Here is a 13360-nt window from a genome sequence, read left to right on the forward strand (position 1 = left end):
CAGAGCTCTTCACCTTTATGCTGTATCTTCAGAAGTGGTTATACTAATACTTCCAAGAGTATTGGAAAGAGGCCATGACAGTCTCCTGCTCTCTTGGTCTCATGCTACTCTATGTTACTAAAATAGTTTCTCTCATCCTAAACATGTCATTCAACTATAGACCAAGTATTGTGTGCCATTGTTGATTTTCATCTGCCTACCTTATTCTGTACTTACCCCAATTTAATTTGCTCAGGATCCTATTCTAAATTACCTATTACTGTTTCTGCACACTGTCTAGTTGAATAAAGTGAGGTATTACAGAAAACCAATTCTACTTTTGGCCAGTTGATGTATTCCTAGCCAAACCTCGGCAACTTCAATATTTTTTTGACAATTGTGTACTGCACAACTGCATGTTATTTTTCTAGGTATCTCTGCCTTCCCGCTGACCTCAAAGAAGGATGAAACAATTATAAGTCTCTTTGAGGGTTTTAAGGTCAAAGCCTAATAACTCCCTTCTATCAGGAGCATTTATCTCCAGCCTATGTTAACTTTTCATCTTCTTCCTGGTCTCTTTTCAAAGCTTCAATTTCTATGAAACTTCTTTCCTACAACCTATTGGCGTATTCATTTTCCCCAACTTTTATTTAGTGAAAGCACTCCTCTGAGCTGGAACTTTGATGAAATAAATACAAGATAAACTCTCTTAGTGTATGTTCAGAAACGGACAATATTAAACGACTTCCAGACCTTAGCCCACTTTTCTGCAGTGCTCTTGGAGTCTGGTGTCAGAATTCATAGGCAATATGTTGAATTATCTTCCTGTAAGATTTAGTCAAACTAAACTCACCAATAAATTTACTAAGAACCGTATGGTTTTAGCTGTGAAATATGAGTTCCTTATATTCTTTGTTTCATCAATAAATAGATTTCGCCATCTATCTTGTTCTTGTGTGAAATTAGTTATAGCAATACCTTCCTTAGACTCGTAGATCTTAGCATTAGAAAGGGGCATCTTAAGGGATCACTTCTTCCATTCAGAGTTTCTTCATCCTATCACAGTAGTCATTATGGATTATTCAGGATGAACTAGAAAAATGACATTTGGTATTCTTGTCATAGAGATATTTTAAATTAAATACAGTAAAATCCTATTCATCCTGAATTGAGGAATGGGACATTCTTGTTAATTGAGTACTGCAATTAGCTGAGAATTTCTCTACATTGATTACCAATTTAACAAATGTTAATCAACTAGATAATTATACCTTTAGTATTTTGTTTGTGATTCGTAAGGTGCCTCATGGTCTTGGGTAATCTTCATATACATCCATTATCATTATATATAATTTGAAGTTTTGTTCAGATTCAGGCTAAAGAAAATGCTTTAGTCAATAAATATGTTAGCAGCAGCATTTTCTGTTTTCAACTGAAGAAAATTTAATTATAACATTTCTAAGGAAGACATGCAGAAAAGTAATTATTAAGATAGCAAGGAATAGGCTTTAGTTATTCAGGTTAATAATGTTGGGCCTTTTAATAAGTATATCATACTGTGATTATACCTGAAAAGAGGATTAAAATTAATTCAGAAATTATTCATTGAGTGTTTGCTGTGTGCTAGGCCCCATATGAGGGAACATTAAAAAGCAGAAGATTAAGGATTAAGTCTGCTTCATCTTTGTATCCCCATCTCCTAGGCCAGTCCCTAGCACACATTCTAGAGATGCTTCCTATTAAATGGGAGACTGTGTGCTAAAACAACTTGCAATCTTGAATCTTATTTGTGTAATTTGTTGGTTGGTTCCCATTAGTTTTGTAATCTGGTAGGACAAAGCATTAGTGAGTTAAGATATGAAAGTTTTAATCCTGTATATATTACTTTTAATAACAGCTTTATTGAGAAATAATTCACATATCATACCATTCACCCATTTAATGTATAAAATTTAGTATTTTAATTAGATTCACAGAATTGTTACAACATTATCACAGTCAATTTTAGAATATTTCTATCACCCTAAAAGGAACCTCATACCCATTAGGAGCCGTCCCTCATTGACCTCCATGCCCCCCCGGCCTAGGTAACCACCGATCTACATCTGTCTTTGTAGATCTGTCTATTGTGCACATCTCATAATCCTGTATATACTATTGACTTACTATATAATTTTTTAAGTTGAATTGTCCATGGGAAACATAAGAAAATCAATTTATGTTGTCTTCTTACTTAAAGGCATAATTTAAAGATGAACGTGATCATAAACTCTTTGATACTTGTAAGATGGAATAATAGAAATCCAAGGGAACACAGTTGGAGTTAAATTTAAGTAACTTACTAATCATTAAAATAATTTTAAAAATCAAAGTTATCTGAGGTTGAAAAGCCATCGCTTGAAATAGCATGCACATGTATTAATTAGAGTGTGAAACAATAGTAAATTAGATTTACTATTATTTACATACAAAACTCTGATTTACTACAATATGTAGTCATGGCTTTGTTAATAATTGACTGTATATTGTAGTAATTGACAGGCATTTTGTGCTTTAGATGTAAATAAAATTTATGTCTGCATTTAGAAAATGAAGAAGTTGAAAAGCCAAGACTTCTGTGGGCTCTTTACTTCAATATGAGAGATTCTTCAGATGTCAGCAGGAGCTCTTATAATGATTTACCATCCAACGTTTACGTCTGCTCTGGCCCAGACTGTGGCTTAGGAAATGATAATGCAGTCAAACAGGTAAGGCTGTTGATATTTCTTGGTCTTATATTAAGAAGTAGGTATGGTAGGGAAACAGAATTGTGTTTTTTTTTTTCCCCTGGGAGGTGGAAAAAGAGACTAGAAAAGCACCTCTCTCGTTTAATACCATCTCTGCAATTTGTCCCTAAACTTTTTTTTATAAATAAGAAAGCTACTTTAAATATACTTTCAATATAGTATCAGATATTGTCATGTTCTTCAATATAATGATGAACTACAAGTGGTCACTTGTGAGCTCCATTGTGTTTGAATAAGGATAGAGAAATGTTGCAAATACATATTCATAAAAATGAACTTAAAATGCCAATATTCTAAAGAAACACTGTTTCTAATTTAAACTGTTGACCTATCAGTGTATTATTTTGCAATGCACAAACTTTTTTTCTCTGTTAACCTGAATCATTTCAAAAGGAGTGTAACTAGTAAGGCATATAAAATGTAATTTTAAAATGGTCTTAAGGCATTTTCTTATCTTGGAAAAGGACATGTAACTTACAGTGTTTCACAATTAACATGATTCCTTTAAAGTTTTTTTTTTAATTTATTGGGGTGATATTGGTTAGTAAAATTATATAGTTTCAAGAGTACATTTCCGTAATACATGATCTATATATCACACTGTGTGCTCACCACCCAGAGTCAGTTCTCCTTCCATCACCATGTATTTGACTCCCTTTACCCTCTTCTACCACCCCTCTCCTCCTCCCCTTACCCTCTGGTAACCACTAAACTGTTGTATATGTCTATGAGTTTTTGTCTCTTTGTCTTGTTTCTTTGTTGCTTTCAGTTTTATGTCCCACATATGAGTGAAGTCATACAGTTCTCGTTTTTTTCTGTCTGACTTATTTCGCTCAGCATAATAATCTCAAGATCCATCCATGTTGTCACAAATGGCAGTATTTCATCTTTTGTTATGTAGAGTAATATTCCATTGTGTATATATACCACATCTTCTTTATCCAATTATGTATCGAAGGACACCTTTGTTGTTTCCATGTCTTGGCCACTGTAAATAATGCATGCAGTGAACATCAGAGTACATATATCTTTATGGATAAATGTTTCCAGATTTTGGGGGTAGATACCCAGGAGAGGGATGGCTGGGTCATATGGTAAGAATAGAATTACCATGTGACCCAGCGATTCCTTTAAAGTTTTGATACAAGCCAATGTCCCAAGATCTATTCTAGCTGCTGAGAAGAATGGTAAATCGAGGTGGAGTTTTGTGACAGCCCTCCTAGGCAGGGCTATGCAGAGATACAGAGCAGGCTGATACAAGCTGCCAAACATGAGCTATGACTATTAAACTGAAGATTCATAATTTGTATACAAATATACTTCTCAGCACTTGACAGAAAGAGAAGAGCAGAAAATATTTTTCGAAGCACAAATCTAAACTTTACACAGACATAGTTGGCACAACTATCAATTGAATCAATAAATAGATAATTTAACATTGCTCTAAGACCACAGAAGGAAGTTTCATTTTCCACGAGTGACAGGAATCTTACAGGAGCAAATGGCTTCACTGAGCCTTTAATTTTTAGTCATAGCGGCAAGGCCATGACCCATGCATTTACTGTTTTTTGCCAAATTCTTTGTTTCTCATCTTCAGAGCCTAATAGTTGTACTGGGTAATCAGATTCAGCCAGTGATAACAAAAGCAGGCAGTCACCTCTCTCGTTCATCATTCATCCTATTAGTTTAATAGGAACCCAGGATGGTTCAAGATCTACATTTATGGCTTAAAATGACCAAGTCATTTTTGCTTTGATGTTCTAATTTTTTTAAAGTAGACATTGCCAGCAAGTTTTCAGCCAGGTAGCTTAGGTCATTTTTATTCCTGAGTGAACTTTAATGTTTTTTAACCAAAATGGAAGGCCTTTTAAGTAAGGGCTTATTATACAAGTGCTAATGTGATCTAAACTGCAAGCTAGAAGATTATAATTAAAGGGTAATTTTATTATGAGGTAATTTACTTCCCAAGAAAATAGTTTTCAGGACTACAGTGTTATCACAATAGAAAATAGTCATAATGCTAGTTTGGGTACTAATTATTACATGCTATTAAATATAAGTAGTTTTAAATTTGTTATGTAACTTTTAACTTCACATCAGTTTGGGGAGAAAACATAATGCCTACTTTAAAGGGAATCAGTAATAGTTTTACAAATGCTAGTTTATTTAGATAAACTTTCCTGGTTTCAGTATATCATCCTTTGTTCATCCAGTTCACTAATTGATGACTTCTGTTTTCTAAATTGTCCATAAAAGCTCTCAGAATATCACCTAGGCTTTTCCTATGTAGAAAACATAAGCACCTGCAGATTTCCCTTTTTTTTTTAACAAAGGAAATGCTTCATTTTACCAGTTAACAAGTTGATATCTTATTTGTCAACTTATTTGCAAACTATACACTTATTTGCAACCATACGCTTATTTGCAAACATATAGATGTTGAATAACATAGTCCTGCCTCCTTTGTATTTATATGGAACTATATGATTTAGAGGCATACTGAAAATATAAAATGATCTCTGTGTAATACAAGTTAAAGTTGTGTGCAGGAGCATACGGGTACATTCCCTGTTACCACCACACTGATGCTAACCTAAGTGATACCGTGTTTCCCCGAAAATAAGACCTAACCGGAAAATAAGCCCTAGCATGATTTTTCAGGAGGACATCCCCTGAACATAAGCCCTAATGTTTCTTTTGGAGCAAAAATTAATATAAGATCTGGTCTTATTTTCAGGGAAACATGGTAGTTGTGATTGTTTCTGTGACTCGCTAGTTTTTATAGTTTATATTCATTTTTTTTCTGAATGTGACATATGGTCTCTCATAATACTGCTAGTGTCTCATTTACCCACTCATACTGATGAACAACTTGGTCTGTGACCTCCCACTCCCAAGGCATTGATAGGTCACTCCTCCTTCAGGAGCCCCATCCCCCAGGAGCTGTCACTACCATAGGAACAATAGTTAAATAGTGCTGTACTCTTTGTATCATACTTCAGGTATAAAATGAGTTAAATTGGCTGATGTGAGCAAGACTGGCAACCTAACCACCATTTAGAACACTTTTTATGGACAGGTTACCAACTCACTTATGACATTTGGCACATAACTTGTAAGTTGAAGTCCACCTTTATAGGTCAGATGAACTATCAAGTTGCTCACATATTGCAGTATCATTCATTTTCTCGTGTCATTGAGGGAGAGGGCAAGTTTAGGTGTCATATATTCTGAAGCTACCATTCATTGAGCATTTTCTATGGGCCAGACACTATCCTAAGCATCTTATATATACTATCTTATTTGGTCCTCAGAACAACCCTATGAGGTAAGTATCCATGATATCCCCATTTTACAGACGAGGAAACTAAGGTCCATATGGGGCTAAATAACTTGTCCAAAGGTCACATAGCTAGCTGGTAAGTTTTTGAGCCAAGATTTATTCTCAAGTCAGTTGGACCCTAGTGTTTGTAAATTCATCTAATGTGCAGTGTTTTTATCTTGTTAGTGTAACTATATCCTAAGTATATTAAGCCACTAGATTGACAAAGTATTTATTTTTGTTTTGTGTAGATGTATGTTAAATAGTACCATTTGCGACAACATGGATGGATCTTGAGATTATTATGCTAAGTAAAATAAGTCAGAAAAAAATTGAGAATCTTATGATTTCACTGATATGTGATATATAAAACTGAAAACAACAAAGGAACAAGACAAACAAATGAGAAAAAAAACTCATAGACACAGACAATAGTTTAGTGGTTACCAGAGGGTAAGGGGGGTGGGGGGTGGGAGATGAGGGTAAGGGGGATCAAATACATGGTGATGGAAGGAGAACTGACTCCGGGTGGTGAACACACAATGGGATTTATAGATGATGTAATACAGAATTGTACACCTGAAATCTATGTAACTTTACTAATAATTATCACCCCAATAAATTTTTAAAAATATAATAAAATAAACATAGGAATGTCTTAAATAACTCAGCTTGTCCTCTCTGTACTTCCTAATATAAGAAAACCACATCACAATATAATCAGCCCTTAATTTTTTTTAAACCACATGAAACTCTTTTTAAGCTAACTTCTGGCTTATAAAGGGTGTGGAGGATTAGAAGTTGACATTTTACTCTGAACTAATCTCTTTATGACAACTCTCAGAACTGGGGCTTAGTTGGCAAATGAAATGCAACAAATAAAGAAGCATTAGGTGGACCTTCGAGAACATGGCAGTTGATTCAAAAAGTTTCCAGCAGTTATAGAAAGAGGAGATTCTTCGGATAGACTGGAGTCTGGAAAGACCAGTGGCACATGGGCTGAAAGTGGGAGTTCCACAGGCAAATAGAGCACAAATAAGGGTAGTGCCACAGCTTGCAATTGGTTGGCTGTCTGAGGAGATAGATTGTTTATGAGAGGGGTATACAGGAACAGATGGAGTGGGATCCAGCCACAGGGACTGGGGTTCAGGGGACAATCTATCCTACAGGGAGGTGGCAAAAGGGAGACAAAGTGTGACATACAGAGGAACTGGAGTAGAAGTAAAAGTAATAGTATTAATAATAATATATATAATTATATGTATGTTATATGTAATATATATACATATATGCAAGTATATATATACATATATACACGCACATACACACACACACACACACACACACACACACACACACACACACGCCGAGAGAGAGAGAGGTGTTCTACTCCATGCCAGGCACTAAAGATCCGGAGTTGTCTAAAACCCAGTCCTTGTCATCCCTGGACAAATCAGTATATAGTAAAGGAGAAAAATATGTAAACAAATAGCAGTGCAGTATATGCAATAATAGGTTAATATCCAAAGTCCAGAAGCAATACAGAGGAGCCATGACATCTATCTAGGAGTCAAAGAACCTTACAGAGTGGGATATAAAAGATGAGTAGCAATTCTCCATCTAAATGGAAGACAACTGAATTGAAACGTTTCAAGCGTTGTAGCATCTGCACCAGCCTAGGATGTTAGCAAAAAGTCTGACAGGTGGAGAGGGGATGAAGTAGAAGATGATAAGACCAGAAAAGGTAGGCCTGAGGGTTTTGTATGCTGTAGTAGGTGTCTTTGATTTGTATCATATTCGAAGTGGGGAGTCCTTGAAGAGTTTTAAGCCTGAAAATGGCATAAACAGAATTATATTTTCCATAGAGACCTCTGAGGGCAGCATGCAGATGGATTACACAGAGGGACCCTAGAGGCCAGGTGACCAGTCCAGTTCTGAGATGTTGTTTTTGTCTAGGGGAAAGATGGTGCATGCGTGAGCTATGTCTGTAGGGAAGGAACAGATGGAGTCAAGCACTAGGAGATAAAACTGATAGGATTTGGTGATTGAATGCATGCAGAGAGTGAACGGGAGGGAGAACTTTAACAAATGGACAAGGTAGAGGTAAAACACCAAAAGTCCATTAGGGGAACTGAAGTGTCAGGTACAGGCTCTGTCTGACCTCAGTCCTCCTGATTCTAGGGTCTAAGGTGTCTCCACCAAAGACTTGTGGTGAGTTCCTGGGATGGAGAGCAAAGCAGGCATTCAAATATTTAATTTCAAAATATCCATAGGAAAATGACATGTACAAAAATATATCCTTAAACTCTACTCAAGAGGGAAAGGAGCCATTTCTTTCTCCCTGTCCTTTCTTTCAACTCCACATCAAAGCTCAGAAGTTTGTTCTTACTATCCCTCCACCCACTCCCAAAGAATATCAGTTTTAATCACCTGATGCAGGAGTCTACCAACTGTAGATGGCCAGGTGGTAAAGAGTTTAGATTTTGCAGCCCATATGGTCTCTATTACAACTACTCAACTCAGCCATTGCAGTGAAAAAGCAGCCGTAGACAATAGATAAAGAAATTTTATTGGTTGTGTTCCAATAAAATTTTATTTACAAAATTAGGCAGCAGGCTGGATTTGCCCTGTGGGCCAGTTATCAGTTCCTAGACTAATGCGTGACCTTGTGTGTACCTCGGAAAGGAGGGTTGAAGTGGTACAGAAAGACATAGCCTTTAAAACAAGCACATATCTTAAAACCCTTTAATGGCTTTCTTTTACCAATAGGATAGAGTGCAAGCTCCCTAGCATGGCAGAGACCCTTATCTAACAATGAGCTGTATTCATCTAAATAAAAGTAGAAATATATTTAGAATGGGATAGCAATGCTACTTGCCATATTTACTTTCCTGTGTGTGTATTGTTGTTGTTAATTATGATCACATTTACTTTCTTATTCTCTTACGTTGCCACCTAAGCTAAGCATACATCTTGACATTTTAACTTATATTATTTTTGATGATGGTGATAACAGCTACCACGTATAGAGGCTTAGTCTCTGCCATTTTATAGACAAAGAAAGCAAGGCTCAGAAGTTGAGTAAGCATTCCCCAAATCACATTGCCGCTAAGTGGCAGAGTCAGTATTTGTACTTGGCTATTCAGAGTCTACGATCTTGAATACTGTGCTATACTCCTTAAAGCCCAGGTGGAGAAAAATGATACCAGTAATACAAATGGTTGAGCAAATAGTGAAAAGTTTTCTTGATTTGAACAATGACTTTATAAAATTATTATATGCTAAATTAGGCTATGGATATCACAAATAGGCTGTACTGGGAAATTACATAAAGAGTATTAAGGGAACTTGTGTTTCAGCTGACATGTAGAATGCCTGTCCTTAAATTCTCAACTATCTGGACACTTGATGAAGAATCTTATCAAGTACAGATACACGTGAAGAGTGGATCTGAATACATGTATAGAATTAAAGGGGAAAAGTCATGGAATTCTGAAAGTAGATTTTTTTTTGAAGGTCATGTATATTGAGTAAAGTTCTATAACTCAAAGATATTTTTAAGGGTAATATTTACTTTTTAAAATAGTATCAGAAAGGCACATACCTTTGAAGCTGATGTCCAAAAACTGGTGTGTCGTTTCTTCCCTGGCCAGGCTGAGACACTTTTCCAGCAAATCTGCCCCAACGAAGAATTCTGCCCACCCCCACCAAATCCTGAAGACATCATCCTGGATGGAGACAGTTTACAACCAGGGGCTTCAGACTCCAGTGCTGTACTAGAGGCCAACTCAGAGACTCCCAAGGAAACTGCAAGCCTGGGAAATCCAGAGGAGCCCTCTGAATAACAGAAATACACCAAACTGGATACCTCAGTTTGGAAATTCCTCCCAGCCTCAGAGTCTTCTTGATAGAAGAACTGTTTGAAAAATGTTGAAAAGCAGCAGCTAATTGACATGCAGAATTACCAAAAGGAACAGGTCATAGAAATCTAAAATCTAAATTTTATTTTTCCTAAAATAGGACACATAGTACTTGTAAAGCACATTGACTTGCCTGCTTTAAGATACCAAACCTGTGGAGTTAGCAGATAAAAATTATAAATGAATTGATTCCCAGTAATACAGCTTTGGAGATGAAAGTGATCCTACACATTATTAATAATTCTGTGCTTTTATGGCAGCTTTTGCTTCCCCTTTGTGTCTTTCTTTGAAAGCCACATCTTCGGAATCAGCTCACTTCTTTCCTTTGACTATTTGAATTATATTATCTTTAAGGATATGAGCATCATGACACAAATTACGAAAACATATGTAAATGAAGTCGAGAAAAACTAAAGTATCATGATCTGGCAAGAGCTTTTGTGGCATAGAGGTTTGTTTTGTTTTCTAAAGAAGTATTCAAATGCTAATAATTAAAGTAGACATTTTTAAGAAAGAAATCATGAGCCCATTACTCAGTGTTTTTTAGTGTTAGTAGTGATATGTATATGTGAACCATTTATACATTAGGAAAACTCAATACTGAAGAAATGGAAGGAAAGATTTGGATAGACCCATCAGTATTTGGAAATTTTCTCTGGTCAAGTAACTGGAGCACCAGCGCAAGTGTCTGTAGACCTCATTTAGTCCTGGCTATGCTAATGGATGATACTAGGCAAATCATGTAATTTCTGGGCCTCCGTTTCTCCGTATGTAAGATGGGTATAGGAATACCCTGCCTATTCTATGAGAATGATTTTGAAGATAAATGCAGTGCCATCTTTAAAATGTTTTTTCTGGAAGAAAAGTTGTTTCAAAATTTTCCCATTGACTTGGAGGTGAATATCAAAAATCTCATGCAGCAAATAATTGCTGTCAACTCCCCCAACATAGTAGATCATAGTGTTTTTTTATTGTATTAAGCTTTTAAAATAAAATTCTATTTCCTGTATTAGTATTTTATAGTCTTATACACCAGTAAACATAGTAACATGTGGAATTTTGGTTTTGAATCTTAATAAGGAAAACACTGCAAATTCTTCATATTTCTTTTCCGATAACTAAACCTGAAACCACCAAGGACTAAATAATAGAATATGACAATTGCTAAACCATAGTATGCACTTAACATAAAATATAGGGTTGTACATAGGCAGCAAATCTAGTTACAGTGACAGTGACTATATTAAAAGTTTTTCCAAATGCTCTGATAGTTTACTTGTTTTCAGCAATAGTTTGGATTTAACAACTTATTTCATTTCGTAAATATATAAAAAGTTTATTGTTGTGCAGTCTGGCATGTGTTGCTGACCAGAGAGCTGTGGCTACAGTAGAAAGCACATAGTTCTTACACACTTCAGCTGCAGTGAGGCTCTGACCTCTCCAGATTTCTGGGAAGATCTAGCTCTATCAGGTCACAGACTCATGGGAAAGAACCAAGGAATGTATCTCTTGCCTCACCTTTCCAACCTCCTGCAAATATAGCTGAATCCAGATGCAACGAAAACCTTCCCAGCCTTTCAGGCTACTCCTAACCCCTCTGCTCACTGTACAGCCCCTCCCCTATCTCTTTAGTTCCTTCTTTCCCCCTCTTCCCCTTTTATAATACTATACGAATCAGGGACAGTAGAATTACATTATAACCTTTGTTATATGGATTCAGATCTTTTATCAGTCAAATCATGTTTTCTGAATCCCAACTGTAGCATGCACTGAATGCACAATACATAGCTATAAGCACTGGGTATTGACCCTGCCCCTCAATACCAGCAATATAATAGGTTCCACTATATGAGAGTATTAAGTCTGAATACAATTGCAGTAAGTTGCACCGATTAAGATATTGTACTTTGTTATAGTCTTAGAGTTAAGGCCTCTTGAATGCAGCATGCACATTTATGTAAACAGCTAATCAGGGTGGGCCCAGAATAACTAGAAAAATTCTGGGAGCTTTATTACAGCTATCTGTATGTAGAGCAATGAAAGAGATATTCTGTAGTCGCGTGACCAAGCCCATACTGCACCCTATTTCATCTATTGACCAGCATCAGAATTTCTCTTCCAGGTTATTTAGTAAATACTGTTGAAATGTTTAAAAGCTCCTGAATATGATTAGTGATGATTAAGATAGTACACGACTGTTAGAGAACTTTAGATATTTCCTGTTGCCTCAAAATGTAGTAGAAATTGTTCTAAGTGCTTTCTTTTCAGCTATCTTAATTACTGCAAATAAATATTTGTTTTCTTAGTTTTAAGTCAAATCTTTTGGTTATGTTGTAAAACCATAAGCCTGAAGTCATATAAATAAAATTAATATGTTGTACGTGATGCAGAAATTTCAGTAGCTAATTTGAAAATTTAAAAACTGCTATTATCAAAGAATTTTGATTCATGTGTTTAAAATGCTTAGTTATGTATGCATGGTTCTTATTAAGCAAAAATGATAATACCATCCAGTTCAGTGATCAATATGAAAACCAGTTATTAACCCTATGTTGCTAATGTATATTTCTTTAGTTGGTATGCCTGACCAGAAAAAGATATATAAATAAAACAAACTTATATATTTTTCTATAGGAAACTAAGTTACAGTTTTCCTCATCTCCTATGATACTTAGTTGCCCATAGTAAAATGGCCATGTTAATGGTTAACCTCTAGAATGGTAGTTTCTGAGATTGGCAGCCTTTGTCTAAAATAATGGCCATGCTAATGATTAACTGCTATCACAACTACAGTTCTTAAGAAGGTAGCCCTTTGTCCTAAGTCCTTATGACCTCAAAAAATTTTGTTGAAATTGGATTGCTCAATTGTAATGATTCTTTAAAGCAGGAATTAAGCAATTTTCTTAACAAATAAGTTATTTACTGCTATAGGTATTGAATAATTTATCTCTCTCCTCTCAGTTAATTTTCTTATATGTATTTCACAAAGCATGAATATATGATTATTCATAATTTGCACACTGTAGCAGTAAGCTTTCAGAGGAAATGAAGTGTTTTAAATGCCTTTTAGACATGCTATGCTATTTTTTAATGTTAAAGTTTTGTATATGTGCCAAGAAATTAAAGACTGTCTTGGAACTGATTTATTTGTTAGTATCAGTTTATTATTTAACTGTCCAACTGTATAATTGATTTTGTTTCTAAGCATCTGTCGACTGTGTCAGGTTTGTGGGAAAGGTAATCAAGTGATAGGTGGGTATGCTTTACTTAGTGAACTGTTCTAGATGCCAGCATCAGATCTCATTCTGTTTGAAATCAGTGCTATGAGGCATGGGCTATGGCTTTATAGTACG

General features: G+C 35.6%; 1 protein-coding gene across 1 annotated transcript in view; it reads left to right on the forward strand.

The window, feature by feature from the left end:
- The window catches only part of CHM (CHM Rab escort protein), a 183065-nt gene extending 169916 nt beyond the window's left edge, over positions 1–13149 (forward strand). Inside the window, exons 14-15 of the mRNA XM_033114497.1 lie at positions 2566–2726; positions 9741–13149. Coding sequence (XP_032970388.1) covers positions 2566–2726; positions 9741–9932 — 353 coding nt within the window. The 3' untranslated portion in view covers positions 9933–13149. The remainder of the gene's footprint in view (positions 1–2565; positions 2727–9740) is intronic.
- Positions 13150–13360: the final 211 nt, after the last annotated feature.

Source organism: Rhinolophus ferrumequinum, chromosome X, assembly GCF_004115265.2.
Source record: "Rhinolophus ferrumequinum isolate MPI-CBG mRhiFer1 chromosome X, mRhiFer1_v1.p, whole genome shotgun sequence".
Taxonomy (NCBI): domain Eukaryota; kingdom Metazoa; phylum Chordata; class Mammalia; order Chiroptera; family Rhinolophidae; genus Rhinolophus; species Rhinolophus ferrumequinum.